The sequence below is a fragment of the Natrix helvetica genome, assembly GCF_964273705.1.
Source record: "Natrix helvetica genome assembly, chromosome: 1".
Lineage (NCBI taxonomy): Eukaryota > Metazoa > Chordata > Lepidosauria > Squamata > Natricidae > Natrix > Natrix helvetica.
This window is the reverse complement of record NC_138548.1, coordinates 16,680,350-16,705,937: the sequence shown is the minus strand read 5'-3', so window position 1 is coordinate 16,705,937 and position 25,588 is coordinate 16,680,350. Positions and strand designations below refer to the sequence as shown.

The following is a 25,588-nucleotide window of genomic DNA, read 5'->3' as shown; positions in this document are numbered from 1 at the left end:
TTGTTTCGTCTTCAGCCCACCCCTCTCTCTCTGTCTGCTTTCTGGCCAAGCCCAGAATTTTAATTTGTGTTTATTGCGCTGGGAAATAAGTCCTGCTGGTCGAATTTCTTGCAGACGATCTGAAATGGGCAGGGAAAATAGCGTTGGCTCGTTGAGTAGGTACGCTTGCCTGAAGCAGGAATTTAGAGGGACATGTCCGAGAACAGGCAAAGCTGAGAAATGGGTGCTGTTGAGGGGTCCTTTCCTGCCTCAACACTTTTTAAAATTCTTCCCGAGGGGGTATTAGTTGATTGGATTGACTTCTCTGTTGCATCTTTCTATACCTGTATTAACCCCAAATGTGCCAGACTAAGCGCCAAGGACCTGAGAAAATATCAAGGGTGCTTTCTTTGTCCTGGATCTGTGTTTTTCAAAACTTGGCAAGTTTAAGAACTGTGGACTTCAACTTCCAGAATTCTCCAGCCAGCTATTCTGGGAGTTGAAGTCCACCCATTGTCTCCAGCCAGAATTCTGGGAGTTGAAGTCCATACGATCTTATAGTTGAAGTTTAATGAACAGTGCCCTAGATCCTCATGGCCATTGGCTTAATATTTTACTGGATGTTTCACCAGTGCCTCCCAGTAAGACCACCATCTCTTTCCCTTTCTTCTCAATACTTTTTTTTCCAGCTTTCACTGACAGGAGTAGATGCAGTTGGAAAACTGTCATTCAAATTGTACTTCAAAGGGTGGGAGACCTTGGCTTTTTAAGATAAGAACCTTTTTAAGATAAGAGGCTCTTTGGAAGGAAGCTGGCAGAGACTCGCCACACCGTGGAGGGAGATAAAGAGATAAACGCGGAGCAAAGGATGACTAGGGGCGATCCTTGCTGGATCCTTGCTCTTTTCGTGGCTTGCTTCTGGCTTGTTCAAACGGGGAACATCCTGGTTCTGCAGCCGCGTCCCTTCCGCCAACGTTATGTGGGCGTTTGTTCCCCAATATTCTGTGGCCCATGGGAGGAGCAGTGGGCAGATTGTGTATCTACTGTTCCGTTTAGTTCCCTTTGCTCTGTTAATGATTGGCTTGTATTTTCTCCTGGTCATGAATGTTTGGGGGCGTTATGCGGTGATCATGGAGGGTTACTGGAAAGCCCCCCCCCCCACTTGTTCCATATTGGCAGGAAAAGTTTGCTGCTTAAAGGTGGCTGCCATCTTCTTTGTGGTCTGTTCTCTTTCCCCAAGATTCTCTTCCTCTAATTCTTTTTTTTAATTTATATCCTGCCTTTATTATTTTTATAAATAACTCAAGGCAATAAACATATTCAACACACCTTCCTCCTCCTGTTTTTCCCATAACAACAACCCTGTGAGGTGGATTGGGCTGAGAGAGAGAGTGACCCAGCCAGCTTTCATACCTAAGGCAGGATCAGAACTCATAGTCTCTTAAGTGATGAGTCCAAAGTCACCCAGCTGGCTTTGATGGCTAAGGTGGGACTTGAACTCACAGTCTCCTTCTTTCTAAGCTGGTGCCTTAGCCACTAGACCAAACCCAATTCTTACTGTTTGCAAATGAATTTCACGCCCCTTAATGTGGTGATCGGAGTACACATTTTCAGGGTCTCTTGAATTAACTATGTATTTTTCTATATTAAGATAGAGACCCAGCGTGGCGTTATATAGTTAAAAGCTAGAAGCTGGGAGACTGTGAGTTTTAATCTTGCCTTAAGCACAGCTGGGAGATCTGCTAGCCAGGTCTCTCATCCCTAGGAAGCAGGCAGTGGCAAACCACTTCTGAAATCTTGCCATGTAGTCACCAGGAGTCAAGACTGCTTCGAAGATGTAGGTAGTCCTTGACTTACAACAGTTCGTTTTGTGACTGCTCAAAGTTACAACGGCACTGAAAAAAGTGATTTACGACCATTTTTCACACTGCAGCATCCTCAGGTTCCCATGATCAAGATTCAGACGCTTGGCAACTGAGTCATATATTATATACTGTTGCTGTGTCCCGGAGTCATGCGATCCCTTTTTGCGACCTTCTGACAAGCAAAGTCAATGTGGAAGCCAGAGTCACTTAACAGCTGTGTTACTAACTAATCAACTGCAGTGATTCACTTAACAAATGTGGGAAAAGTCCTAAAATGGGGGGAAACTCACTTAACAAATGTCTCGCTTATTAACAATAGAAATTTTGGACTCTGTTGTTGTCATAAATTGAGAACTACTGTATATACATGCAGGTAGTCCTCAAAGTATGACCACAATTGAGCCCAACATTTCTGTTGTTAAGTGAAACATTTATTAACGTTTGCCCTATTTTACAACCTTCCCTGTCACAGTGAATCATTTGCAGTTGTTAAGTCAGGAACATGTTTGTTAAGTGAATCTCCCCATTGACCTGGCTTGTCCAAAGATCGCAAAGGATGATCACATGACCTTGGGAACACTGCAACCGTCATAAATAAGAAGCAGTTATCAAGCTTCTGAATGTAAAACATACGACCCTGGAGATGCCGCAATGGTCATAAGTGTGAAAAATGATCATAAGTCACTTTTTTCAGTGCCATTGTAACTTCGAATGCTCACTGAATGAACTTTCGTAAGTCAAGGACTACCTGCATTACACAGAATGGCCTTAGTAATTTCCTTTGGCCCCTCACCCTACCCATCCTGGGCTGAATACAATTTAGCGTGATCATGCAGAGGTGATCTGCCCTAAAACTAATGTGCCACAGAAAATGCCACCTGGCCTGTTGATTTTCTGCATGCAAGTATCTCAATGTCGCATATCATGGTTTGCACTGAACAGAGTCACATCTCCTGTAATTTCCAGGTCTGGAAAAAGAGTCTTGCCTGGAAGATCGTCGGTTAGTGGCAGAGAAACAATAGTGGTTGGCTTGATGTATCTTTCTAGGATTTTTTTTTTCCAACTGAAAGAGCATTCAGCTCTGTGAGATATCTGGTTCCCTCCAGTTAGACACTGGCCATGTCTGCAGGAACTAACCTTGATTCCCACAAGGTTTTAGCCAATCCCTCCTCTGGATTGAGGCTACATCTTAGAATAGGATCCGATCTTCTTTACAAGTGGCTGGGTTTTACAATAATGCAATACAATACAATACAATACAATACAATACAATACAATACAATACAATAGTAGAGTTGGAAGGGACCTTGGAGGTCTTCTAGTCCAACCCCCTGCCTAGGCAGGAAACCCTATACTGTTTCAGACAAATGGCTATCCGACATCTTCTTAAAGACTTCCAGTGTTGGGGCATTCACAACTTCTGGAGGCAATTTCTGTTCCACTGATTAATTGTTCTAACTGTCAGGAAATTTCTCCTCAGTTCTAAGTTGCTTCTCTCCTTGATTAGTTTCCACCCATTGCTTCTTGTTCTACCCTCAGGTGCTTTGGAGAATAGTTTGACTCCCTTTTCTTTGTGGCAACCCCTGAGATATTGGAACACTGCTATCACTGCTTTCTGACAGAAGCTTCAAAGCTGGCATTTTTTACTGGCAGAGGAGCACCTAGGACAGTGATGGCTAACCTTTTTGTTGTTGAATGCCAAAAATACAACTGTGATAGTGCGCACGTGTGCCGGCACGCATAATGCAAAGCGCCCCCCCCCACATAACGCATGCACGCGCAACACCCCCCCCCCACGCTCCCACCCCATGCGCGCCACACCGCTCGCCTCCAACCTAAGCTTGGCATTTCCTCTGGGGGAGACCGTTTTTGCCCTCCCCAGGCTTCAAGAAAGTCTCCGGAGCCTTGGGAGGGCGAAAAACAGGCCTGTTGGGCCTAACTGGAAGTTTGGAAAGGAAAATTAGTTAGGTGATGCCCGCTGGAGCTGACGGCTCGTGTGCCAGCAGATATGGCTCGGCGTGCCACCTGTGGCCCATGTGCCATCGGTTCGCCATCATGGACCTAGGAGGTTAAGTGACTTGAAAAGCAGTCTGCGTGATGATGATGGAGGCCTGGTGATAAATACAGACCTCATTAGAACGGAATCAAAAGCCATAAATTGATAGCATGCAATAGAGTAGAACTGGGAAGCCAGTAATTGGATAAACAGATCTATCTAAGGAGTTCGTTTTGATTGTGTTAACCATCTTACTTGAAAGCAAGCAAATAGTAGACAGATACACGATTGCTATTATAATAGCTGGCACTTTTGAAGACATGCTACCTTTTAATAGAGGTTATCCTTTAGATACAATGTTGTATCTGTCATTTTATAAACGGGTCTCATTTTAAAGCCTCCCCAATGCTGGATTGATGGATATTTTCACAGGCCTTCCTGTGGGGGTACAAGCAGGAAGATTTTTTTTTTTTTTTAATTTGGAAGGAAACTTACATCTGGAGTGAGACTGCGAATGTGTATTTGAGCAAGGGTAAAATAAAGCGGTAGGAGTGATAAATGTGGGAGATCTTTCTTTCCACTTTTTATGATTTTTTTTTTCTTTTTTGCATCGTGCAAATGTTTTTGAACTAGTCTGAGTTTAATCTGCCTTCCTTCCTTCCTTTCTCCTTTGGCCCGAAAGAGAACATTTCCCAGACAGATGGGATTAATTTTGTCATGTTCAGCAGGTCACTGCAAGTGCTGCCTGTTTTACTGTTTTGCTATTGTTCTTAAGATTTGGCCTTTGTTATCTTACACAGCCTGTCTACATTTAAGGGTGAGCAGGAAGTAGAACTCCCAAGGATCTGGTGGGGGTGGGGCTATGCAAATAAGGCCTTGAAGGGTATTTGTGGGTTTTTTTTTGTATACCGTATGTTTAGTGTTAATGTTGAAATTGGACAAAAAGTTTTTAGAAAAGCAAGGTGATTTTTTTTTAAAAAAGACTACTACTTTGAATTAAAATGGAATAGTATAGTATTTGTTAGCGCCAATTGTTTCTAATTTTGTGCCTAGCTGTTGAGTGAAGAACTCCTGTCTTCTGTTACTAAATCAGGAGTCTCCAACCTTGTAAGACTTGTGGACTTCAACTCCCAGAATTCCTCTGCCAGCTTTGCTTCTAAATAACAGCTAAGTTAAAGGCCTTAGTCACTTCACTTGACTATTTAAAAAGAGAGAGAGAAAAAAAATGTATTTCCTTTGTTTTATACATACAGAAGGTATATATTGCAGCCATCACTCCCCGAAAACACTTATTCCACACGAAAAAAAATGAGGGGGTGTGGCATTACTCTTTTATTATTTTTATTTTTATACGGTGTTTTTAGATCCTTGTAAGCCGCCCCGAGTGGCGGTGTGCGAGTCGGTGGCAATGCAACTTTTCTGAATAAATAAATTGCTCCTATGAATAAAGGAGAATATTTGTTGCTCAGGATTGACACTGAGGCAGTCCTTGGTCCTCTCTGAGCTTGCTTGTTTTCTTGTAGGCGTTTCCTTAACCAAACTAGACAACCTCATCGGTGCATCGATGCTATCTAGTTTGGGTAAGGAAACGTCTGCAAGACAACAAGCTCAGAGAGTACCAAGGACCCCTCACAGCTCATATTTCCCATTCCTAGGGGTGGGCTTCAACATTTTAATAAGGGGATCTCTGCCCGGTTGTTGGGTGGGCGTGGGCGTGGTAGGCGTGACTTAGTTGGCCGCCTGCACCATGACGGGTGGGATGTTTTTGCCTTCCCTGGGTCTGTTTCCGGCCCTGGGAGGGGAGGGGTAGGCGGGACCAGCCAGAAATGGGATTTGGGGGTTCTCTGAACTGCACAGAATCTTAGCTAGAGGTTCTCCTGAACCCCTGCAATCCCCCAGCAGCCCACTCCTCCTTAGAATAAGTGGAAATATCTTTCCACAAAAGAAGTCTTTTTGAGAAGCAGAAAAGGAGAAAGCATCAGAGGAAGCATTATCTATGGGCCCAACAGAAGAGATTGTTTGTGGCTTAGGGTTGACATGAGGAGTCCTTCATGCTCTCTGAGCTTAGTTGTTTTCTTAAGAGACATCTCAATACCCAACTAGGTAACGTCTTCAGTGCTGATGCTGTTACTTAGCTAAGCAATGAAATGCCTGCTAAAAAAACAACCAAGCTCAGAGAGCACCAAGGACTCCACATTTTCTGTGATGTCTTGCTGGACCAGGGTAGGAATGCCTCTTAATGACTGACAACTTGCATTTCACTGGTAATACTCCAATTGAAAATTCGAAAAATGCTTTGTAGCCTCCTCTGAAGACAGGTAGTCCTCAACTTATAACCATTTGTTTAGTAACGGTTCAAAGTTGCAACAGCACTGAAAAAAGCAATTTACAACCAGTCCTCACACTTAGTAGCCATTACAGCATCCCTACGGTCATGTCATCAGAATTAATCAACCAGCACGTGTTTATAGCCGTTGAGATGTCCCAGAGTCATGTGATCACCATTTGCAACCTTCCCAGCGGATTTCTGACAAAGTCAATGGGGGAAGCCAAAGTCAGTTAATGACCAGGTGATTTACTTAACAACCACAGCGAGTCACAGTAAAATTTAACAACAGTAAAATTCGGTGTAACTCACAACTGCCTTGCTTAGCGTTGGAAATTCTAGTCCCAATTGTAAGCTTGGGACTGCCGATAAGCATTTTTAATTGGAACCAGTTGATTGAACAACTGTAGTCTTATTCTGAGTTTCTCTTTAGCAGTTGACTAGATCGGTTATCCCCCAGAGTTGCTAATTTAATATCAGGTGGTAGAAAACATGCAGTCTTCAAAATTATAATTATGGCATGTGAAGAAAAATTTCAAGAATTTGGTTGCCTGGTTTAATGAAAAGAAGGACTACGGGTGACATGATAGCAGTGTTCCAATATCTCAGGGGTTGCTGCAAAGAAGAGGGAGTCAAGCTGTTCTCCAAAGCACCTGAGGGCAGAATAAGAAGCAATGGGTGGAAACTAATCAAGGAGAGAAGCAACCTAGAACTAAGGAGAAATTTTCTGACAGAACAATTCATCGGTAGAATGATTTGCCTCCAGAGGTTGAGGGTATTCCATCACTGGAGGTTTTTTTAAAGAAGAGATTGGCCATGCATTTGTCTGAAATGGTATAGGGTCTCTTGCTTGAGCAAAGGGTTGGACTAGAAGACCTCCAGGTCCCTCCCAGCTCTGTTATTCTGTTAATTATCCTTAGCTTAGTTCCTGGCATCTCCATGTAAAAGTGTTAGAATTGCCAAAGGCATTTTCCTCTGGCTGAATATTGACCTTTCGCTGTCTTATAGAGAATAATTGGGTTCACACAACATTCTGTCCCCTAACCCATTTTAACCAAACAATGTGCCATTTCTAGGTTCCCATAACATATTATATTGGAAATAAAAAAAACATATATGGGCTAAATGTGGTATCCTGGTTTGAACTTAATGAGCCAGACTGCTCACCCGCTTTCTAGTCTAGTTAAATATGTTGTGTGAATCCGGTCTGTGGTCCTTCCAGATATTTCTGGACTGCAGCTCATGCGATCTCTGATCATTGGGCAGAACTGGCTCAAAACAGAGGAATGGAAATTACAGCTGGATAGACCCAGAATGCCTAACGGAGATAAGCCAATGAGCTGACTTCTCACTAGACAGTTGGCTGTGCCCATCAGGGGCATTCTTCATTCAGCCAAGACCTTGGAGTGACCCTCAGGTTGACCCGGCCTTCCCCAGTTTGAAGCCTTCCAGATGTGCTGGATCTCATCCTGGCACATCTGGATGATATCAGGCAGGACTGTTTGCCTATCAACTCTGGTTTGTGGGGACTATTCAATTATTTTCTAGAATGGAGACTTCTCTTTCATCCTTTTGGGGGCAGCACACTTAGAAGGGGAAAGAGGTATCAAATATGTCCCTATAGAACCGTGGTGGTGAACCTATGGCACGCGTGCCACAGGTGGCATGCAGAGCCCTCTCGGTGGGCACGCCAGCCGTCGCCCCAGCCCAGCTCCACCGTGTGTGCATGCACGCCTCCCACTGGCCAGCTGGTCTTAGGGTCTCTACCGCACATGTGCGGGGGGCAGGGGGCATGCATGGGGGGTGCATGGGGGGGGTGATATGTGCATTGCATTATGGGTGTGGGCTTTTGGCATGTGATGACAAAAGAGGCTAGCCATAGAAGGACCAATATAAGGCAGTATAGCGGCTTCCAAGGCTGTGTGGGAAAAGAGGTGAACACACACATACACACTGCTAGAAGTTAGAGTGTGTTGGTCCTTCCTCCCTCTTCCCACTGCTTAGGTTAATATGCCCCCTTACCTGCTCAGGAACTGGTTATTGCTTCATTTAGATAACACGCCTGATAGAAGGTTGGGGAAAGCTATGCTAACAGCTGTGCTACTACCTGTTCTTTGGGGAAGGGCAAAATCTACCTTTGTACTTTTTGGAATGATTCCCAAGTGGACATAACTGAGATCTTTTAGAAATGCATTTCTAACTGATCATCTGCATTCATTTTAAGAATCCACTTCTTTGACTCTTACGGGATCAGGCTTCATCTGTGAAATGCGATCCCTAGAGATGACCTTCTGAAAATGTTGATAGCCAATCGAAGAGGTTTTCATTTCCTAGGAATTTGAAGAACCATTTCATGATACTAGAACATTAGGGCTTCCTTGCTGCTTTATTCTGATTTGTATGCTTTTAATTTATTGCCTTGATTATTGCCGCTTCTGATTTTTATCTTATCATTGCAACGCGCGCTCTGGGTGGGTTTTTCTATTGTTTGCATAGTGGTTTTTAAATGGCAAACAGACCCAAGATAGGCAGCCCAATAATTTAACCCTGCAGAAGATTTATTGTCTATCCAGCAATTGCAAATATATACCATGGTATCCTATTGCGCCGGTTGGAGGGGATAGGAGTCGGAGGTACCGTTTTGCGGTGGTTCGGCTCCTACCTCTCCGACCGGAGGCAATGTGTGTTGACAGGGGGACAGAGGTCGACCCCGAGGCCACTCACTTGTGGAGTGCCACAGGGGTCGGTCCTCTCGCCTCTCCTGTTCAACACATATGTGAAGCCGCTGGGTGAGATCATCCGTGGTTTTGGGGTTGAGTATCACCTCTACGCTGATGATACTCAGCTGTATATTTCAACCCCAAACCACCCCAACGAGGCTGTCGAAGTGATGTCCCGGTGCTTGGAAGCTGTCGGGGTCTGGATGGGGGACAACAGACTTAAACTCAACCCCTCCAAGACCGAGTGGCTGTGGCTACCGGCACCTCGGTTCACCCAGCTGATTCCATCGCTGGCCATAGGGGGCGAACAATTGCCCCCTGTGGAACGGGCGCGCAATTTGGGCGTCCTCCTTGATGCCCGGCTGTCAATGGATGACCATGTGGCAGCCGTGGCGAGGGGGGCGTTCCACCAGGTTCGCCTGGTGCGCCAATTGCGCCCCCTACTGGACCGGGATGCCCTACGCACGGTCACTCATGCGCTGGTGACGTCCCGCCTGGATTACTGCAACGCTCTCTACATGGGGCTGCCCTTGGGACGCGCCCGGAGACTGCAGTTAGTTCAGAACGCAGCCGCGCGGGCTGTGATGGGGAGTACGAGTCCCACGTAACACCTCTCCTGCGCGAGCTGCACTGGCTACCTGTGGTTTTTCGGGTGCGTTTCAAGGTGCTGATTACCATCTTTAAAGCGCTCCATGGCACGGGACCTAGTTACTTGCGGGATCGCATCCTCCCACATACATCCCTGCGGCCAATTCGCTCACACAGGGAGGGACTTCTCCTGGTGCCGTCCACTAGGCAATGTCAACGGGCGACACCAAGGAGTAGGGCCTTCTCTGTGATGGGCCCAACCCTCTGGAATGACCTCCCCCCCGACATTAGAACCACTTCTGACATCCGCTCCTTCCGGCAAAAATTGAAGACTCACCTGTTCCGATTAGCAGGCCTGGCATAATTACAACTGTCCCTCCTGGCAAATGTATTATTATCTGGTTATCTTAGGGGTTTTTTAATTTGTTGTGTCTGTTTTAGGGATTTAAAATTTATATTTATATTAGCTTTGTACAGTTCTTTTAATTGCATTTTAACCTCCTCCAAACTGTACATATTTAATTTTTTTTATTGTATTTTGTGATATTCTCTATGGACTGTACACCGCCCCGAGTCCCTTCTGGGAGAGGGGGCGGTCTAGAAGCACCAAATATAAATAAATAAATATATATGTATGTGTGTGTGTGTGTGTGTGTGTGTGTGTGTGTGTGTGTGTATATATATATATATATATATATATATATATATATATATATATATATATATATATATATATATTACCCTGGTATGCCTAAATATGGGAGGAAGGTCACTACTCCCTCTTTCTGTCCTTCGGCTTATCACAGAAGTCTATGCAGGCAGAAAACCATATTTTTATTTTTAATGTTGCCTTTTTATATTTGTGTTGTATTTGTACTGATAAATAAATAAAGGGAGACTAGTATAGATCTATTTCGAGCTAATTAGCTCTTATCAGTAAGGGTATGGCTAGCTGATGAGAGCTAATTAGCTCGAAATAGATCTATACTAGTCTCCCTTTATTTATTTATCAGTACAAATACAACACACACACACACACACACACACATATATATAAGCAACAGTTTTTGCAAACAGTTTGAAGAGCTCACTGATGAAATACGACAGCTTTGTTTCATTTTGGATTTTGGCTAGATAGCTAAATCTGTGGCGGTACCCTTCAGAATGTTTTTAATTGCTGAATTATTTCCCTTTCTCCCCACACCCATGTTCTCCGATGTTTAATCTTGTTGTTGTTTGCTTTCTTTTTTCTAGATGTTTCCCTTGCCAGTGACTAATGGAAAGAACAGGCCCACGACTCTTGGTAGCACGCAGTTTGGTGGATCAGGTATTGCTTAACTTTCTCTTCCCTTTGGGGAGAAAAAGCCCAAGCTCTTTTAATATAGATGTAACACTTTTTTTCTAATATTGAGACTATGGTTAAAAATCTGGTCCAGTGATTTTAAGGCAGGGGTGTCCAAACTTGGGAACTTTAAGACTTGTGGACTTCAACTCCCAGAATTCCCCAGCCAGCATGGCTGGCTGGGGAATTCTGGGAGTTGAAGTCCACAAGTCTTAAAGTTCCCAAGTTTGGACACCCCTGCTTTAAGGCTTCCTTTTCCCCAGTAAAACACCACTATTTCTTTTTTGGTTGTTGTTGTTTTGTTTGCCTTGATCTCATCTGGAGGGCTGTTCACATAAAAGATTATCTGGAGCAGGGATCTAAGGAATAAAATGACATCCTGCTATTTTGACTCTGCTATGTTTTGTTTTGTTTTTTAATATGTGGGCTTTTTTTTGAAAATGTCCTTCTTTACGCAGTGATGATGTTACCTAGTTTGGGTAATGAAACATCTGTAAGAAAAACAACCAAGCTCAGAGAGCACCAAGGAATCCCCTCATTTCAACCCTGAGCTATTCTTCTTTATTGGCACTTCCTTATTTAGCGAAGCGTTCATCTTTTATAAGCCAATTGACATATTCTTCTTCTTTGTTTTGCTTTTTAAAAGAAGTGTTTTTCAATCTTGGCAACTTTAGCCTTCTGCAGGAGAATACTGGGAGTTGAAGTCCACACAAAGTTGCCAACGCTGAAAATCAGTGATCTAAGCAATCAGTGTTGTGTATGGCAGGTTGGTCCCTTCGAGATACCCTGGCCTCCTAGCCATGGGCAAGAGATGGAGGAATCATAGTCCCAAACACCTGGAAGGTCTCTCCTCCCCCTCCCAGGTGAATGAAGAGCCAAACAAAGTTGAAAATGAAGGGAAATCCCCACCCTTTTTATTTATTAATGGTATAAAGCTACAGAGCGCTCTCTTTTCTTCTTGGGCTGGTCCTTTAGCATGAAAGTAAAGAACTGAACTCTATTGTCACTGGGGATCACTTTGATTTGGGGCGTGTGTTCGAGAAAACGCATTTTTTTTCTGCCAGCGGGCAATACAAGTTTGTGCAAGTGTTGAGTGTTGAAGCTACAAGCGGTGAGAACAAAGCCAAATTCCACGCCACATGTTCTGTGCCTGAAGGTTGTCGTGTCTGCTGTGTTTTCCCCCTTTGATGCTCTTTTTCACACACACAAAAAAAGTGTTTCAAAATGAAGATACTTGCCACAATCAACCCTTATGGGATATATTTGCTTGAGGGGTATTATTGTTGCTCTTTCTTCCATACTTAAGGAATCATGCGTGGGATTTGGATCCATAAGTTTACACTCCAGCTCTGTCTGACTTTTGTTCTCTAGGGCTCGAAGAAAACCCACCACCTTTTGATTCTGGCTGCAGGCTTTGTAATTAAAAGACGAGCTGGATAAAATGCATTTAAAGAAAAGCAGGCAGGGTCTGCCTAACTCCATATTGCAACATTGATGGGCAGTCTTTCTAGGCCAGTATTTATCAACCTCAACTTGGCTGGGGGAATTCTGGGAGTAGAAGTCCAGGCATCTTAAAGCTGCTGAGGAGGAGGTTAAGAAAAACTTTTTTTAGACTCTCTCAAGCAGAGAGATTTCTTTCCACCTCCTATGATTTCCTCACCTTTATGAACTGGAAGTGCCAAAGTCTTAAACTTAGGAAATTCTGCACTCAGACTTGCTATTCCATCTCGAAGCAACTGTCTTTCTGATTTATCTCTTGAGTGATACACCCAACACTTACACCCATCCAAACATGTTCCCAGGATTTCCTATCAGTTCTGTGTGTGAATTCCAGAGACCAGAAGCGTCAATCAGCCACTCAGATCAGTTGTGAGGCCTGTAAATTGGCCCGGGCCAGCTCTGCCCCATTATTCGGCGGTTTTAATTCACCAATTATTATGGTTTTTTCTCCATCCTCCTCCCGCCACACCCACCAGCTACACCTTTGCGGATGCCAAGAAATGCCAACAGCAACTATAGGATCTGCCATTCTGGAGAGAACAAAACATTACAGATTGGGAAGAATGTTTTTCTCTCTTAAGAGATAGACTAACATTTTGTTCATACATTGTGCAAAACTGTGGTCTTTTTCACCGTACTTTATTGAACAAGCCATACCTGCAGGTTGGCAGAACAAGACTAGTTTTGGTCTGCTGCATGCCCACCTCACAAAAAAAAAACCTCAAACCAATAATCTTACAATTATTGTATTAGGAACCATGTCTGAGTATTCACACACTCTGTCCCATGTGCTTCTTTCTGTGCTTTTCAGATGCTGCTTCAGAGCGGCTGTAATTACCGTACTTTTCGGAGTATAAGATGCACTCCCCCCCCAGCGGAAATAACAGTGCGTCTTTTACACTGAATATGGCCATTTTTGGCCTCCCGAAATCCTGCCCTGCACATCCTGTGGGATGCGTAGAGGGTTTGGGAGGCCTGCAGAGCGCTGAGGAGGGCAAAAACCGGACGCATGAAGGCCAAAATCTATTTTTTCTTGTTTTTCTCTTCGAAATCTTGATGCGTCTTATACTCCGGTGCATCTTATAGTCTGAAAAATACGGTGATCACCCATAATATGACATCTTGTTTAGATACAGAACAGTAAATTTGCAAAAAAAATAATCTATTTTTCCAGGACTTATTTGTTCAGTGCCCTGCCCTCTGGATTATGCCCTCCCAGCCTGGTAAGGATTAACTAGGAGTTTAATCCAACCACTCCGAAACATGTTAATAATGGAGTTATAGTTTTTACCACACTTCACTGTGAAGCCAGATGTCCTAGAATAAGTTAGCAAAACTCAGCTCCCTCTCGGATTTTGTCCTTTCTCTAATGCACTGATGGGGCGATGGATACATTATAATCCCAGTTTAATTTGATTTCATGCCAGTGTTGTTATGGGTAGTTTTTGAGCTGCTGCCACTGCTGCTTTTAAGAGTTTATATACACACAAACCTTTTCTAAAGGCATGCAATGACTAGGCTATGTATATATAAACTGTGTATAGATAAATAGAGAGGAGAGATCATGGAAGGGGGGAGGGCAATAAGTCACAATGATGGATGCAGCTGCGCAGTCAAGACCCCTCTTCCTTTTTGGGTGCATGTTGGTGACGTGGAGAGAGGGTTTTTGGGTTCAAAGGCAGCGTGGCCTAGTATGAATAGTGCTAGACGAGGAGTGGGGAAACCCAGGTTTAGTCCCCCTTTTAGCCATAGAAGCTCATTGGCTGACTTTGTGTCAGTTCCTCCCTCTTTCAGCCCAATCAGGTCTGTGGGGAAGGGACTGGACTAGGAGTGATGAGAACTGGATTCCAGTCTGCTCTCAAGCCATGGAAACTCATTGGCTGACATTTGGGCCAGTACTCGTCTCTCAGCCTATCAGGTCTTGTGCAGAAGGGGCTTCACTAGGAATGATGAGACCTGTAGATTCTAGTTCCCTCTCGGCCATGGAAGCTAATTGGTTGACGTTGGACCAGTCTCTGCCTCAAAGCCCAACCTTGCAGGGTTGGTGTAGGAAAAATTAGGAAGAGGGAACACCATGTACTCTGCCTTCAACTTCTCTACAAAATGCTGTATATTAATAAATAAATACAACTGAAGATTTTTATGCTAAACATTTTCCCTACAGCTTTCCTTCTAGAATGACCTGAAGTCTCCCAAATCATCTAAGAAAAAGAATGGGGTTTCTTCGTGTATGAAGGGGAGAATTTTGCAAACCAGCTTTTAACCTTTTTTTTTTTTAACAAATGCCTTTCCTCTATATTTTTGAGGCAGCTTGTAGCAATATCAACGCAGCAGACGTGACCTTTTTGAGGAGCTGGAAAGAGGGAGGAAAGCTTCAGTATAATTGCTCATAGTATGGCAAAGAAGCTTCTACTGTGTTTTTAACCCTAGTTTGAGGAGGTGGGGATAGAAGTGTGACATTTGTGGGGCAAATGGGCTGCAGGGGTAGAATTTTGGCAAGGCCCCTGGAGGACAAGCAGAAAAGCATGTGATTTAACCTGGAGAATCCCAGGTTGGATATAACAAAATGCTGTAAAGTGCAAGCTCTATTCTAATGTTTCTCAACCTTGGCAGTTTTAAGACATGTGGACCAAACAATGCTGGCTGGGGAATTGTGGGAGTTGAAGTCTTAAATTTACCAAGGTTGAAATACAGTGCTCTCCTTCCTGGATAGGAAAGATGTAGTTTCACCACATATCATCAGCACAGTGTGTGTGTGTGTGTGTGTGTGTGTGTGTGTGTGTGTGTGTGTCACAGCCTCCATTTTGCCATAAGAATTTTTCTCATGCTGGCTGGAACATCTTTGAGGGGTCGGGGTAGGCGTGGCCTGGTCATCATGGCTGACTGGGTGGACGTGGCTGGGGTGGCACGGGCTGGTCCCTCGTTCCAGGACGACCCCGCGGGACCAACTCCTGGCCTATTGCAGTCCAGATCCAGCTCGCAGGTCGCATGTTTGACATGTCTGTTCTAAGCCTTCCACAAAAGTTATCCCTAGATTACGATATTTTAAAGTGAGAAGGGGCAAAAAGACTGAATGCATGGGAATTAAATTAACCTGCATTTAATTTATGTAATCAAATGACAACTGCATTATTTCCCCTGGCTTAACGCATTTAAGTTTGGCTTTTGGGGGCTATACCAGCCTGTTGGCCAGTGGTGGGTTCCTGCTGGATCGCACCGGATCGCGCGCGCTCCCTTTCAGCGCTCCACCTGGCTTGCGCGCTCCCTTTCAGCGCTCCACCTGGCTTGCGCGCTCCCTTCCGGCGCTGAAACCGGAAGTACAGTCTTGCCCCGCCCCTGGCGAAGCAACGACGCCTGTCTGCGCTCCACCAGCTCGGCTGGGAACGGAGATGTTTCCTCAGCGGAGCGGAGCGACTTTTCAGGCGCTCCGCTCCGCTGAGGAAACATCTCCGTTCCCAGCCGAGCTGGTGGAGCGCAGACAGGCGTCGTTGCTTCGCCAGGGCCGGGCAAAACTGTACTTCCGGTTTCAGCGCCGGAAGGGAGCGCGCAAGCCAGGTGGAGCGCTGAAAGGGAGCGCGCAAGCCAGGTGGAGCGCTGAAAGGGAGCGCGCAAGCCAGGTGGAGCGCTGAAAGGGAGCGCGCGCGATCCGGTGCGATCCGGGAGGAACCCACCACTGCTGTTGGCCCAAGAAATAATATGTCAAGCATTGCATATATTAAAAAATTACCCAGTGTTTTGTCTAAAAATTAAAGTTTATGGTACGGCCCATTTTTTACATGCACATGGGCTGAGATATAGTGCTCATTTCCCTTTAAGAGGTTAATACTGGCAAACACTGGGAAAAAGCTTGGGGCAAATTAGTAGTCAAAAAAAAACCTGGCTTGGTCCTCCCACATGCTAAGCCATAATGTGGCTTTTGGGAGAGTTGTGATTATCCATCATAGTTTGTGAGCTACAGTTGATGATTAGCGAAAGTCATAACCCAGCCAACAAAGAATCATGTCTTAGTCCAATGAGCCAGACCAAGGTAGGGGTCTAAGCAGACTCATCTGGTAACAGCATTCTCCTAAGACCCTTGAACTTTTGTGAACTTATAAATCCTTTTTTTAAAAAGGCCATCTGGTCTTTATCTCATCTGGCAGTGATTCATCAAGTTGTGCTTCCCTTTTTGCCCCATTCTTCAAAAAACATTTTGGGGGGTAACTCCCCCATTCTCCCCTCGTGCAGATGTCCCTAATCTTGGAGCCTCCAGATGTTTTTCTCACCACATCTGCAGAGTATCAGGTTGAGCAAAGCTGTGCTAATATAGTGAGAGAGGAGCAGGGGGAAATGATGTACCTTCCCTGCTGTTTGCACAGAAAAAAAGTTTATACCTTCATCAGATCTGCCAGGTGCTTTTATATGCCTCATGTTTTTGTTGTTCCTTTGGAAAGTTGGGAATCGGCTCTTTTTCCCATGGGTGTGTTGACAGCGTGCTGGGTCACCACACCTCAATCTGGGGGTGTCTTGATGTGGTTCTTCTCTTTGCATTCTCCCACTTTGTTTGGATTTGAGCACAGCCTCGATCTGCAGTGTCTTCAGCAATAGCAGGCTCGACTCTTACAGCTTCCTGGAGCATCTGTGGCAGGTAGAATATTTGCTGATATGGCGCAAGAGCATGAGAAAAATGAGTCAGAATCCAACCTTTTAGTCATTAAATCCAACCTATGAGTCATTAAAATAATAATAATAAAGTCCCAAGTCTGTGTCAAAGTGTGTATGTAATCGATGGTTAAATAAGAATATCGACTATTAGGGATGTTAGGTTCTTCCTGTCATAAGGCCATCTGACAACTCCAGACAACCCTGGATATCATAGAGCATGCTGATTAAAATCAGCCAATAATTAATCCAGATGGGATGCCCCATATTCTCTGCACAGTCACAGTTGTTAAGGAGCCACATCCCACATTTTAATCCTGGGAGAAAATCCGGGGGTGAAGAGGAAGACGACATTTTAATTACCCTTATAGGCCACCTATTTCTCTGTCCAAAGTGACTCTTGACTTACAATAGAAGAGTAATTATTAAAATTAACAAGAATCAGAAAAAAAGTTCAAACCTTTTATTTATTTACCTTTAAGGGACCTTTAAGGGTGGCTCAGTGGCTAAGATGTTGAGCTTGTCGATCAGAAAGTTCAGCAGTTCGAATCCTTAGTGCTGCGTAACGGAGTGAGCTCCCGTGACTTGTCCCAGCTTCTGCCCACCTAGCCGTTCGAAAGCACGTAAAAATGCAAGTAGAAAAATAGGGACCACCGTTGGTGGGAAGGGAACAGCGTTCTGTGCGCCTTTGGCGTTGAGTCATGCCGGCCACATGACCACAGAGATGTCTTCGGACAGCGCTGGCTCTTCGGCTTTGAAACGGAAATGAGCTCCGCCCCCTAGAGTCGGGAACAACTAGCACATATGTGCGAGGGGAACCGTTACCTTTTACCTTTACCTTTATTATTACATGAACTCATTTTCCGGGTTCACATAATACAGGGGTGTCCAAACTTGGGAACTTTAAGACTTGTGGACTTCAACTCCCAGAATTCCCCAGCCAGCATGGCTGGCTGGGGAATTCTGGGAGTTGAAGTCCACAAGTCTTAAAGTTTCCAAGTTTGGACACCCCTGACATAATACATTGCAATTTTGGCCAACCAAACGGGTTGTATTCATTTGTTCATGCTTGGCCAGGAAAAAGTGACCGAGTTGAACACTTAACCAGCCTTTTAATACATTACTCCAGTGTAGCCCCTTGATCTTTAAATGAACTGGTTAAGTGTCTTGGGTTGAGCACTGCCACTTGCAGTTAGAACAGACAGTCCAGAGCTGAAATGGATACATAAATGGCTTCCTAAAGTAAATTAGCTTCCTATATTTGTGTCTAATGTTAAACAGAAAATTAAGAGGATATCCTGGTAAATGCCAGGATCCTTCCTCTCTTAAAAATAAACCGATGAGTGCCAATGACGTATAGGGGTTAAGAAGCTGGACTGCGTGGAGACCTGGGGTTTAGTATTCTTCCACACACACCTCTTCCCTGTCTCACACCTGTGAACGCCATTGGCTGGTTTGGGGCCAATCCTTCCCTCTCAGCCATAGAGTCAATCAAGAGCAGTGAAGGGCCTGGACTAGAAGTGGAAAAAAAACCCTTCAGCCATGAATGTTCATTGGCTGGCTTTGGGCTGGTCCCTCCCTCTGAGCCCCAGAACCAATCAAGAGCATCGAAGGGGTTGGACTAGGAGAAGGGAGATCCAGGTTCTTGTCCCCTTTTCAACCGTGGAAATTCATTGGCTGACTTGGCCATCCCTCCCTCTCAGCCCCAGAGCCAATATAGTCCGATGCCAAAGGTGCTGAATTAAGAGCTAGGAGACTCAGAGCCCAGCTCGGCCTATCTCACAAAGGTTGGCATGTGGAAAAATTGGAGGAGTGATATTATACACTGCCTTGAGCTGCTCTGGAGGGAAGGTAGCATGTAAATCAACATGTAAACACCTTTCTTGTTGTGTTTATGCCTTGAAAACTTAAAAGCATGTACAAAGCTAAGCATTGCAAGTTTAGGGCCAAAAATGCTAGTGCTGCCAGAGAATGGAGCACCACGATGAGATAGGCAGCAAATAAATTTAACAAATAAATATATAAATAAAAGTAAACAGGGCTGGGAAAACAAACCCTGATTGGCTTTCTTCTGCACATCCATGTAATTAAAATTAAACTGAGTGTGGTCTGCATGCCCACCTGTCTTTAAAATAGGACAGTAGAAGCCACTTTTGCAGTTTCTGGAACTTCAGTCTATCCATGGCTGGCCTAGAAACAATATGTTTGTGAAAGATGAAACGTGTGCACAGCCACACATAATTCTGCAGTGTCGGAGAAAGAGCTGTGAGATCCAGGGTTCAGTTTCCGCCAGTCTTTTTTTTTTTAATTAAGTTCCTCGTCCTCAAGATTGAGACCATATCTTTAAAAAAATGAAGAGCTGAAATTGAGGGAAATCTGAGAAAGCGTTCTAAAGGCTGTTGAGGTGACAAGGCATCTTGTTCCTGCTTGGATTCTCCCTGTGTCCCCTAACACTTGCCACACAAAAAGGCAAGGGCAGAATGAAAGAAGATTGACAAAATTGGCTGAACTTCTAACAGTTTTGGGCACTGCATTTTGAGGCTGTGAGCTGCCCTAGGAAAACTTGATTTTGAGGGATGAAATATAATACAGATTTTAAAAAATAAAGTTACATATACCCCTGGGTTGACGTATTGTTCATGCCCGCACTGATTTTTTGTTCTGCTCAGATCTCTGGGCCCACCCAACCAATCAGCCATCTCTTGACCCAGTAATCCCTTTGCTGCCTTTTTTAGCTACCTTTTTGGCAAAAAAAAATGTATTGGGGAAGGCTTTAGAGTTCTGTATTTTCTTTTTAATTGTTAACCTGGCACGCTTTGATCTCTTTCCAAAAGAGGGAGAAAGAAATGTGTTGGCAAGGCTTCTGAGAGCTACAGAGGTCCCTGCAACAAGCCTCTCTTCCCTCTTCATCTCCCAAACAAAGAATTAAACTGCTAACCTGGATAGAATAAGAAATAAAGTCTCCACCTTTTATTGTAGAGCCGTGGATGACACCAGCCTTTCTGTTCACCTGCTTAAAATAAAAAGTTTGGCAACGCTATCCATAGAGCTCTCCACTTGAGGTTTAAGGAAGTTCAGATCTCCGTGCAAGATTTTATAAAGAGCCATGTAAATGTGAAGGAAAGCTTTAATAAAACCCATAATTATCATTGTTGTTCATTGCGAAGTCGTGTCCGACCCATGGCGACCCCATGGAGAACGTTCCTCCAAGCCTTCCTGTCCTCTACCATCCTCTGGAGTCCATTTAAGCTCACGCCGACTGCTTCAGCGCCTCCATCCAGCCTCCTCATTTTCTGTCGTCCCTCAATCGTTCCCAGCATTAGGCTCTTCTCCAGGGAGTCCTCCCTTCTCATTAGTATTTGAATTTCCTCTTCAGGATCTGGCCTTCTAAAGAGCAGTCAGGGTTGATCTCCTCTAGGACTGACCGGTTTGATTGCCTTGCAGTCCAAGGGACTCGCAGGAATCTTCTCCAGCATCAGAGTTCAAAGGCCTCAATTCTTCAGCGCTCAGCCTTTCTTATGGTCCAACTTTCACAGCCATACATTGCAACTGGGAAAATCATAGCTTTGACTATAGTTATAATTATCATTACATCCATCTTTTCCAACCCTGCTGTCAGCCTTTCTAGAACAAAGTGACTAGTTGTCTCAGAAACAAGTTGCCAGCCTAACAAACCCCTGGCTCAACACAGCAGAACATTTTTGAGGCCTATGAATTTTCTCACATTCTCCTTTTCCAAGCTCAATAATGGAAGGCAAAATAAGATGTTTCCCCACAAATTGGTCCTCACTGGCTGGTCAATTTGCAAAGGGATGGCCTTCAGTAGCAAGATCCATGATGCATTGTTTGAATACCTTGCTTGACTGGGCATCCAATTTGGATTTCGGAGCCTGTTGCAAAGACTGTGACACCTTGCCCTCCTTCATTTTTGCCCAGTAATCTTAACTGGAAGAAAACAAGCAAGTTGTGTGGCTTTAAAAAAAAAACTTGAGTTATGCAAGGTATCTGGAGATTCTCCAAGTTGCTCGCTCTCTTGTGCACACACAAAATTTAAATTCCAATTTCTGTCTGAATAGAATAGAAATTAGAATAGAACAGAACAGAATAGAATTCTTTATTGGCCAAGTGCGATTGGACACACAAGAAATTTGTCTTTGATGCATATGCGCTCAGTCTACATAAAGAAAAATAAAATAGGATACATTCATCAAGAATCATAAGATACAACACTTAGTGATAGTCATAGGTTACTAATAAGCAATCTTAAGTATACTAGGAAACAAATAAAACAATCTAAATTTTACAGATACAAACCTGCTGAGGGCAATAGGCTGACTGTAAACCGCTTAGGGCTGTAAAGCAGTATATAAGTCTTAAGTGCTATTGCTATTTTTCACACTTATGGTGTGGTCATGTGATCAAAATTGGGGTGCTTGGCAAGTGACATGTATTTATGATGGTTGCAGTGTCATGTATCACCTTTTGCAACCTTCTGACAAGCAAAGTTAAGCCACATTCACTTAACCATGTTATTAATTTAACAACTGCAGTGATTCATTTAACAACTGTGACAAGAAAGATTGTAAAATAGGGCAAAACACATAACAATTGCCTTGATTAGCAATAAATTTTGAGCTCAATTGTGGTTGTAAGTCGAGGACTTCTGCTCAAACTCAGAATTATGCACCATGGATGGGTTTTATTTCTATTTCTCCAGGTTTATCCCTGTGTTTTGTATCCAAAGTGGGAAAACTCCAGCTTGCTTTCTAAAACCAGAACCTCAAGTCGGTTAAAAAAGAATAAGGAAAAGAAGGGGTGCTTATTTCTTTCTGTGCTTGCAAGCCACAGTATTAAAAATTATATATGATTACACTAAAGATGCATAATTTAAGACCACATGGCCCGCCTCCTTTATAAAAGTTGAGTGCAGCTCTAGACATCCAAAAGCTGTTATCAAATTGTAATTTTAAACATGACCTAAGGGGGAAATTATAAAGACATGACTGGAGAATAATCGCATTATAACTATATAACATTAATGAAACTAACATGTCATTGAGATTAAATTCAATTTGATTTTGCTGCACATATTACATTGTGGTGGGTAACCCCCAACACATGGCTCAAAACCCTTTGTAACCTTTATTTTTTCAAGTCCCTATTTTTTTTAATTGCTTATTAACAACAAAAATTTAAGTAAAAAGAACAAAACACAATAATAATGATCAAGATACATACATTGTCAAAAAGGAGGGGAAGAAAGAACACATAAAAGCATTCTAAGAAAAATGAAAGAAATACAACAAAGAAAATTATAGTGTGATTTGTCATTATAACAGTAAACAATTACACTTCCCTGCTTACTTATCTAATGCAAATAACGTATTATCCAAATAATGTCAGGCTGGAAAGCCCAGGTCCACACATGTAAATGTCCAATCAAATTGATTTATTGCTTTAAAAAAAAGCTTACAAATAGGAATCTTCTCAAATTAAAGGTTAGCACCTGCTTGGAGTTAAATAAGAATCAAAGGAATTCAAGGGAGGTTGGAGTTAGTTTGCTTGTGGCTACTTAGGAATTCTAGACTGATCTCTCTTTTAACTCTGGCCCCAGGTTCTGCCACTCATCCTACAATATATTTCTAATACAATTTATACAACTATCATTTTCAAACCTATTATATTCCACGTAAATGAGTGCCCTGTTTTATTATGTTGCCTATACAACGTCTGCATAGGCTTTGTATATTCCTGATTTATACACCCCACACCTTTGCAAAGTTTTATTTTTGATGTTCTACTTAGTGCAACTTGCCACTGCAATTTTATAAAGCACACATGAGGACATAGTATTATTATATATGAATCAGGCTACTTCCAGTCATTCCACAAAACCAGAATTGAAGCATGGGTTAACATGATGTCTGCAGCCACAGTCTAAGATCATAGCATCTGATTACTAGTTTTGAATAGTTGGAAAGCCAGATGTGAATTTGGGGGCAGTGCTTTGTAAGCAACCCGTGTTAGTGGTGGGCAATGCATTTTGTCACAAATGTTGCAGGATCCGATTTAGAATAGAATAATAGAGTTGGAAGGGACCTTGGAGGTGTTCTACCGTGTTTCCCTGAAAATAAGACAGGGTCTTATTTTCTTTTGACCCCCCCCTCCCCGAAATAAGCACTTGGCCTTATTTTTGGGGAGGTCTTATTATTTTTGAGGTGCAGGAGGCAGCGAGCATAAGTCACCTCATGGCTGCAGCAGTGTTGCAATATTTTGGGGGAAGGCTTATTTTCAGGGGATGGTTTATTTTAGCGCATGCGCTCAAAAGCCCACTTGGGCTTATTATCTGGGGAGGTCTTATTTTGGGGAAAACAGGGTAGACCAACCCCCTGCTTAGGCAGGAAACCCTAAACCACTTCAAATAAATGGTTGTCTAATCTCTTCTTAAAAACTTCCAGTGTTGGGGCATTCACAACTTCTGGAGGCAAGTCGTTCCACTGATTAATTGTTCTAACTGTCAGGAAATTTCTCCTTAGTTCACGGTTGCTTCTCTCCTTGATTAGTTTCCACCCATTGCTTCTTGTTCTACCCTCAGGTGCCTTGGAGAATAGTTTGACTCCCTCTTCTTTGTGGCAACCCCTGAGATATTGGAACACTGCTATCATGTCTCCCCTAATCCTTCTTTTCATAAGACAAGACATACCCAGTTCCTGCAACCGTTCCTCATATGTTTTAGTCTCCAGTCTCCTAATCATCTTTGTTGCTCTTCTCTGCACTCTTTCTAGAGTCTCCACATCTTTGTTGACATTTAGATCACTTCACTGGGACCAAAGGTTTAGTCTTCTGCGTGACATTCCCTGAGAAAGGGCTCCGGCACGAGTCCAAAATCTCAGGGGACGAATCCTCCGGTCTTGGTAACTGACCCAGATTGGTTCCTGCAATTCATTTTGTGGCCAGTGTTGATTTGTGCGTGTGAAAGAGAGCGAGTTGACTCCACATTTGTGCCAGTCTGTGCAAGACACAGACAACGGAAAAGCAGTTGGCAAGTGAACTATGAAATCGCTACTACCCATCTCTGAATTTGCCTGGCAAGCTTAACCCTTTGTTTACCTCCTGGGTTTCTTTGTTTCCCACCCAGTCTCCTGGGGAGGGGGGGGGTTGGAGAGAGGGAGAAGGACATTTCCAGAGAGAAAAACAGCCAAAGGGATAACAGCTTCTCTTCTAAAAAAAAAAAAAACATGCTCTCCATTTGTGCGTCCCCCCCCCTCTCCAAAAGGACATATTTGCCATTGCAATTGTAGATTATCGCCTTGTGCTTTTGGAAAATGGCTTTGGAAAATCAAAAAAATTACAGATTGGACAAGCAGAACTGGAGCAAAGAGCACTGTGTTGAGGGACCCCCTCTCTATTTCAGGAATCTCTTCCTTTTTTCTTCTTCTTCCTGCCTCCTCCCCCCCTCCCCCCCAATACTATTGGGAGCCTGCTAATGAAAAAGGATGGTGTCGCGGGGTGATTGGAGCTCCCCTTTTTCTCCAGCTCTTGCCCAATCAATTTCCTCTTCTTTTCCCCTTAACAATCACAGTGGTCTCCTTTCCAAAAGCTTGCAAATACCCTATTAACATTGTTATACGAAACAGCAGTACACCATTTAATTAGGAAAAATAAGAGCTAACCTCCACCATATGTTATGCTTCTGTTGGTATTTGCATTTGAAAGTCCAACTGCATTTCAAATGCAGAGCTGGGATTTTCGCCATATGAGCAGCCTCCACGTTTGGGTTGCTATGGGGGAAGATGGGGAGTGGGGGAGGGAGAGGAAATTCAGTGTACTTTCCTGATGGAATTAAAATCTGTTTATTTTTCAGGAGTGCATTTTCCTTTTTTTAAGAGGTGAAGGGTTTTTTAAAAAAATGGAAGAAGATGATATCTTTTGCAAATTATCAGCAAAGATTGGGCTTTTGGCATATGTTTTTGTGCAAGGAAGCTCTTCCCACCCACATGGACCTGTTGGAGGAATATTTATTTGCAGATGCATATATACAGCCTTTCTCACTCTCTCGTCAAATTGTCCTGTTAATTTTCCTTTTAAAATTAAAAGCTTTCTGTTATTGGGTATGTCTAGTTTAATGAAAAGAAGGACTAGGGGAGACATGATAGCAGTGTTCCAATATCTCAGGGGCTGCCACAAAGAAGAGGGAGTCAACTATTCTCCAAGGCCCCTGAGGGTAGAACAAGAAGCAATGGGTGGAAACTAATCAAGGAGAGAAGCAACTTAGAACCGAGGAGAAATTTCCTGACAGTTAGAACAATTAACCAGTGGAACAATGGTGGGTTGCAGGCAGTGCGCCCCGGTACGGGTTACCGGAGCCTGCCTGGAGCACCAGATACTGTTCCGGTATGGTGCTCCGGAGGGCCCATCTGCCCGCCCAAGCTCCTTACCAGTCTTTTAAGTCTTTGGCACTTCTGCACACGCGCACGGCTGAGCACCTGGAACGTCGCGGAGGCTCATAGAGGCTTTAAGACGCATGCGTGCGCTGCACGTGTCCATGTGGACGCCGCAGGGCCCGTTCCAACTGTACCGGTTGGAATGGGATCTGGAACCCACCACTGCAGTGGAACAACTTGCCTCCAG

The 25,588-nt window shown here is 43.8% G+C and overlaps 1 protein-coding gene across 7 annotated transcripts in view; it reads left to right on the top strand.

Moving 5' to 3' along the window:
• Positions 1-25,588, top strand: part of TCF3 (transcription factor 3) — a 129,787-nt gene that overhangs the window by 7,953 nt on the left and 96,246 nt on the right. For all 7 annotated transcript variants that reach the window (XM_081938419.1, XM_081938418.1, XM_081938416.1 and 4 more), the window contains one exon: positions 10,729-10,801. In XM_081938419.1, coding sequence (XP_081794545.1) covers positions 10,729-10,801 — 73 coding nt within the window. The remainder of the gene's footprint in view (positions 1-10,728; positions 10,802-25,588) is intronic.